This window comes from Geospiza fortis, unplaced genomic scaffold, assembly GCF_000277835.1.
Source record: "Geospiza fortis unplaced genomic scaffold, GeoFor_1.0 scaffold254, whole genome shotgun sequence".
NCBI lineage: Eukaryota > Metazoa > Chordata > Aves > Passeriformes > Thraupidae > Geospiza > Geospiza fortis.
Window position 1 is genome coordinate 417,356 of NW_005054441.1, and position 6,577 is coordinate 423,932.

The window sequence follows — 6,577 nt, forward strand, 5'->3', positions numbered from 1 at the left end:
AGAGGCAAAGCTGAGGCTGCAGGGGTGTGGGGATTCCCCAGGCTGTCTCACAGGCCCCCGGTGTCATGGCAGTGATGCAATGCTCCAGGTGTTTGCACAGAGCTTGGTGCTCAGGGGGCACCGGGGTGGCTGCACCAGCTGCTTCTCCCCCTGCCCAGCCCTGCGGTGACCGTAGGATGGGCAACTGCCCATGCCAGCCAGGAGAGCCTGGCTTAGTCAAATTCACAGGGACTTTTGATTCCTCAAGGAAAAGAGTGATGGGAATGAAAGCCAAGAGGGGTTTGGTCACTCCTGTGGGTCTGTGAACTGGCACCCTGGAGTGTGAGATGGAGACCCCCTCCTGCTGCCAGGAGGGGACTTGGCAGTGGCTCCCCGAGCAGTGGCACAGTTTGGGGTTCAGGTGCAGAGGGAGGCCAGGTCACCCCAGCTGACCCCTTTCCTATGTCCTCCCAGGAACAACAGGTCCTCAAGGACCAGCATCCCAGGCTGCAGGAGGGGAGAACCTGCGCTGGGGGGAACCAGGCCTGCCAAACCTGGGGTATCAGTGCTGCTGGCTGTCTGATCTCCCCCAGCTCATCCTGTCACCAACCTCCAGCTCGGGCTCCCTGAGCATCCAGGCCAGGATTGGCAGCTCAGCCTGGCCACAGAGCCCTCAGACCAGCTGCAGGGGCTCAGCAAGGAGTGGGTCCTGCTCCCTCCCTCTGGCAGAAGGGAGCCAAGCTCTCATCAATCTGCTATTAGTGTTAATTTTTATGATTAACATTGTTTCTCCCCTTATGGTGGAAATTTCTTGTGCCTTGTCACTCCCACAATTCACTTCTCTCTCAGCATCTGGTGTCTTGCCAGGCTCAGGAGAGAAAAAACCCGCTGTCAGAATTCTTACTTGAAATCCCCATTGGGCAAACGGCCCCAAATCCTGAGCTTTTTTACCAAAAATAGACTCAAAAACTTGAACAGAATCATCATCCTGCCTTCAAGCTGCCTGTTCCTGCTGGGAGTGAGCCCCTGGCTCTGTCAGGGAAGGGTCTGGGGGTGTCACAAGAAGCTCCCTTGGTGGCTGGAGGGGTGCTGGCCCTTTGTGTACCGGGGTTTGCTTGCTGGAGCTCCAGCAGAGCCCAGGGTTAACGTTCCATACCCACGTCCCAGGTACACAGTGCTCTTCTCCCATGGCAACGCCGTGGACCTGGGGCAGATGAGCAGCTTCTACATCGGGCTGGGCACCCGCATCAACTGCAACATCTTCTCCTACGACTACTCTGGCTACGGCGTGAGCACGGGCCGGCCCTCCGAGCGCAACCTCTACTCCGACATCGACGCCGCGTGGCAGGCGCTGCGCACACGGTGAGAGGGCAGAGCATGGGAAACCCTGCAGGAAAACCCTGTGCTCAGCAGGCTGCAAAACAGGAAACCTCCCAGGAGGGGAACCCTGGGCCACTGGAGACAGGAAGGGGTGGTTGGAAAACTGTAGAAGGAGCAGCTGGGGGATCCAAGGGGGCAGGGATTCTGCAGAGCATGACCTTGGCACAAGCTGTGCTTCCTGTGTCACTGTGCCAGGCTCAGCTCTGGTTCTCCTCCCAGTCTTGGGGTGCAGCCCCATGCCAGGCTCAGCTCTGGTTCCCATGCCAGGCTTGGGGTGCAGCCCCATGCCAGGCTCTGCCTTCTCTTCCTCCAGCCTGGCTCATGGTGTGACCCAGAGCTGGGGCTGCCCCACTGGCTGCAGTCCATGCTTTGAACATCCTATAACCCTGACCCGGTGAGGGAAAGCTTTGACATCCCCCAGAACTCAGCTGGCAGCTCAGCCCTGGCTGCTCCCTGGTCCTTTGGGAGTGCAGGGAGCTGCTCTGGGCCCAGCCATGAGGAGCTGGGGAGGATCAGGGACAGATCAGGGCTCACCTGCCGGGATCCTTGTGGGTGCAGTGCCAGCACAGAGGAACCCCTGAGCTGTCTCTCCTGGTGGTGTGCCTGCCCACTGAGGTGCCCTGTCCCATCCAGGTACGGGATCAGCCCGGAGAACATCATTTTGTACGGACAGAGCATCGGCACCGTGCCCACGGTTGACCTGGCCTCGCGCTACGAGTGCGCAGCCATCGTGCTGCACTCCCCGCTCACCTCCGGCATGCGCGTCGCCTTCCCCGACACCAAGAAGACCTACTGGTTCGATGCCTTCCCCAAGTGAGTGCCCTGGGCAGAGGGCATGGGGGGTTTGGAGGGGCAGTGCCCAGAGCAGCTCTGGTCACAGCCAAGGGACATGTGACGTGTGGGCCATTTTTTGTGATAGGTTTAAATATTCCCTTTCGGCATCTTCTTGCTCTGTATTTGGGGCCCTCTGGGAGTTGTAGCCCTGCCTGGGGTCCCTGTGCCCCCTCCTGAGTTGTAGCCCTGCCTGGGGTCACTGTGCCCCCTCCCTGTGCCATGTGTGTACCCCACTCCCCTGTGCCATCACCCCCTGGTCACCCTGTCCCAGTGACTTTGCCCACCAGCTTTGGGGCTGTGCCGCTGGCCCCCATCAGGTGTCACAAGCCCTGGGTGTCCATGGGACTGCTCTGTCCCCCAAGAGTAATTCCTTGGGGATTTTCCTGCTCTTCAGATGGCAGGAGGGGTGCTGAGAGGCTGAGCTCTTCCTTTGCCTCTCCCTTGCAGCCAGCCCCATGGGGCCAAGGGGACAGTCCCTGAGCTGGAAGCTGTGGCTGGGGGCCAACAGCCCATGCTCTGCATCCTGGTGGCCTCACGTGGCCTATGGGATGGGCTGGGACCCGTGCTTCCCTTCCTCAGAGCCCAGCAGGGAAGGGCTGTCCTGCAGCAGTTCCCATCAGCCCTGCTGAGGTCCCACGGGGATGTTGTCACTGCTGTCTGCTCCTTGTCTGTCACACTGGGGCAGATCTTTTCCTTGGCAGAAGCTCTGTGTCCCTCCCTGTCCCTGTGCTCTGTCATGATCAAAGAGCATTTCCTGGTCCCTGTCCCAGGGGACGTTTTGGGGGCAGGAGGAGTGAAATGTCTCATTCCCTGTGCTTACCCCCTCTCTCCTCTCTTCCCCATCCACCCTTTTGACAGCATCGAGAAGATCTCCAAAATCACCTCTCCTGTGCTCATCATCCACGGTACAGAGGACGAAGTCATCGACTTCTCGCACGGCCTGGCGCTGTTTGAGCGCTGCCCCAAGGCCGTGGAGCCGCTGTGGGTGGACGGGGCCGGGCACAATGACATTGAACTCTACAGCCAGTACCTCGAGCGCCTTCGGAAATTCATCTCCCAGGAGCTGGCCAGCCAACGCAACTAGCCAGGGCCACAGACAGGGGGGTTCTGCTTGTTTCTCCAGTTCTCCCAGTAGCTCTCCCTGGTCCCTGCTGCTGGAGCTGTAATGAGTGTGCTCAGCCTCGGCTCCAGGCTCAGGAGAGGTGGGGAGGCCCTGCAATGGACAATGATTGCTCTCAGATGTGAGCACAGCTCTCCTCCCTGCTGGTGCCAGCCCCGGCGCTGCTGGCACCACGGGCCCGGCTGGCCAGAGACGGCAGCTCCCTCCTTGCCCCTCCCCAGAGACATGAGCCCACCCTCCGAGGGTGGATCCTTGGCTTCAGACACGTCCTCGTCCCCTCTCCCAAACCGGCGACGTCCCGAGTCCCTCCCGGCCGCTCTGCTGCTCTGACCATAGCAATAAGGCGAGTTGGAGAGGGGCTGGGGCCGGCCCCTCGCGGTGTCCCTGTGCCTGGGACACAGGAGGTGGCAGTTCCTGCTCTCCATGGAGCTTTCCCGGGCCCAGCGCTGGCGGTGCCCGGTGTTCACCCCAGCTGGGGCAGAGCCGTGTCCCCACGGGGAGGAAGGGGATGCATGGAGGAGGTGCCCCCCTGCCCCACACCTCCTCCAGCCAGTCTGGTGCTGCTCGGCCTTCCCAGAGCACTCCTGGTGCTCAGGTCACCCCTGGAAAACCTCCTCGGGGCGAGGGAAGCAGGCAGCAAATAAAGAGCAGAGGTTTAACGTTTCACCTGTGTGTGCCCTTTCCCTGGCTACCCCTGGGGGCCTCTGCCCCAGCCCCTGGGTGTCTGGCCCCTCAGCCTTCCCCAGACTGCCCTTGGCCAGATCCCCAGTGCTTGTCACCCTCCTCTGGGGACTGGGTGGCCCCAAGGTGCCAACAGGAGCAGGGAAGATGCCCTCAGCCCCTGGGACCAAAGGTCTGTGTGTCCAGTGAGACTTTGGGACAGCAGGAGCCCATTCCCCTGTCCTGTGGCATTCGGGGATCCCATGGGATCACAGGTGGAGGAAGGCCTCAGCCTTGAGGAGCTGTGGGGGGCTGCATGTGCCACAGGGGAAGGGGGACGTCCCCATGGCCTGCTCTGTACCAGCCCAGCACAGTGAGGGACACAGGGTGGTTCTGGGGTCCATGGGATGGTCCTGGGGAGAGCAAACCTTATTTTTGACCTGCTCCATGCCCAGTTCTGACCAGAGCTATGTGGGGACCTCAGTGATTCTGGGGGTGCACAGGCCGTGGGGGCAGGTGCAGGGGTGTCTCACAGAGTCCTCCCACCAGCACTCAGGAAATTTGCCCCAGGGAAGGGCAGAGGCTCGGGTTGGGTGAGTTTTGGGACAGTGCCTGCTCTTCCACCTCAGGAAGAGCTGCTTGTCTGTGTGTTTTCGTGCCCCTGGGACATCCCTGGCCCCAGCCCAAACAGCAAAACACTGCTCTGCCCTTCCCTTCCCCTCCCTGTCCCTGTCCTCCCGGTGTCCTGTCCCCGACAGAGGCCCTGGGCCCTGCCAGGCTCATGTGAGGAGGGATTTAATCTCCTTAGGGGCTCAGCGGCCAGGCGGGGGGGCTGCTGCACCCCCACGCCCCGAGCACTCCAATGCACCCATTGTTTGGGGCTGGGGGCTGGGGGGGGCACGGGACCCCCTGCTCCCCACAGATCCCTCTTTGCCCCCAGCAGAGCAGGAGGGATGAGCCTTCCTTGGTGCTGGGGCTGCGCAGGAGCTGGCAGAGGAGTGGGTGGCTCTGGAGGGGGCCTCACTCATTCCCAGGGGGACTTTGGGGTCCAGGAGCTGGCATGTCTGGCTTCTCCCTGCACAATCCCCCAGTCCTTCCTTCCCCATCCCTCTGCCAGCAGTGGCCAAGTGGTTTGGGAGCCTTGGGCTCACACGTGTGTGGGAAGCCAAAGCCTCCCAGCCTGGCTCCCTCTGGCCCCACTCTCCCAGGGCTCCCTAATCCTGGCACAGAGACGTTCTGTGTGCACCCAGGGTATTTTTATCCTCTTACTGCTGCTGTTTCCTGTTGAGCTGTGGATGCTTCAGGCCAGCTCTGCCTCGCCAGCAGGATGGCTCAGAGCTCCTTGGCTTTGGGGGGATGTTGAGGTGGCTTGAGGTTGTTTTTCCTGTGTCTCAGTTTAAAACAAAGGCAAAAGGTCAGGAAAGGTCAGCCTGATCCCCAAAGTCTAGAAGCAGGTTGGGAATGTGGGAGTCCATGGAGATGGGCATTGCTGGGTGCCACCTCCATGGTGGGGAGCCCTGACTGGGACAGGGGTCAGGTCTCAGGGTCTGGATCTGGCCCAGGGTGGAGGCTCCATCCCCACTCAGCAGCTGAAGCAGGAGGGACAGAGGAGCACTCACCCCACAAGAGCTGCAGGGGCCTCAGAGGGCGTGGGCTGGGGGTCCTGGGCACAGGAACCCCCACCTGGGGCCAGACTGGGCCACGAGCCACTGGGACAGCACTTCTGTCCCTTTGGGATGGCACTTCTGTCCCCTCTGGGATCACACATCTGTCCCCTCTGGGATCACTCTTCTGTCCCTTTGGGATGGCACTTCTGTCCCCTCTGGGATCACACATCTGTCCCCTCTGGGATCACAATTCTGTCCCCTCCTCTGGTGCTGCAGTTTGAGGTGAAGGAAGGGCGCTGGGCGTGGGATAGGGCTGGACAGTTTTGGTCCCTGGATGGGGACTCTGTAGTGTCCTTTCCTGGAGGGGACAGGCAGAGCCAAGGCCTTGAGTGTCCCCAGAGTCCCTCCTGCAGCCAGAGCAGAGCAGGGTCAGGGCAGGTGTCCCTCTGGCTGGTTTGGAGCCCCCAGCCAGGGGAGCACAGGGGCCCAGGCTGGGCATGGGGGACATTGGGTGTGTGGCCAAGAGGGGTTTAAGTCTCATTTGGGGCATAAATGAGACTTTTGATGGCCGGGGCCTGCGTGCCACAGTCATGAGACCTCGTTCAGAGGCCGAGCTCAGTCATGGGATCCAGGAAACTGAATTAAAGCAACTTAAGGAGCTTTTTTCCGAGCTCTGCTCTGGTTTTCCACGTGCTTGTCATATGAACAAAGACGGTATAAAAGGGCAGAGGGGAAGGATCCATCGGAGGTCGGGCTGGGAGAAGGGGCAGCGTTGGGAGAGGATGCCAGGGTGAGGAGAACAGCACGGTGCTGGCTGAGGTGGAGGGAAGGAGATGGAAAGGACAAGGAGAGAGGAGAATGTGTTTGCTCTGCTGAGTGAGGTGGAGGCGTTGGGGACAACAGGGACAGCAGGGACAGGTGTGAGGGCAGAGCTGGGGGAGCAGAGCTGTGTCCCCCTCCCCGAGCAGCGCAGAGCCCGACGAGCCCAAGGCTGCAC

At 61.0% G+C, this 6,577-nt stretch overlaps 1 protein-coding gene across 1 annotated transcript; it reads left to right on the top strand.

Moving 5' to 3' along the window:
- Positions 1 to 176: 176 nt before the first annotated feature.
- On the top strand, positions 177 to 3,979 carry ABHD17A (abhydrolase domain containing 17A). The gene is made up of 4 exons (XM_031062197.1): positions 177 to 180; positions 1,104 to 1,341; positions 1,993 to 2,172; positions 3,052 to 3,979. Exons 1-4 carry the CDS (start codon positions 177 to 179, stop codon positions 3,275 to 3,277), a joined length of 648 nt encoding a protein of 215 aa, XP_030918057.1. The 3' UTR covers positions 3,278 to 3,979.
- The last annotated feature ends 2,598 nt before the right edge of the window (positions 3,980 to 6,577 follow it).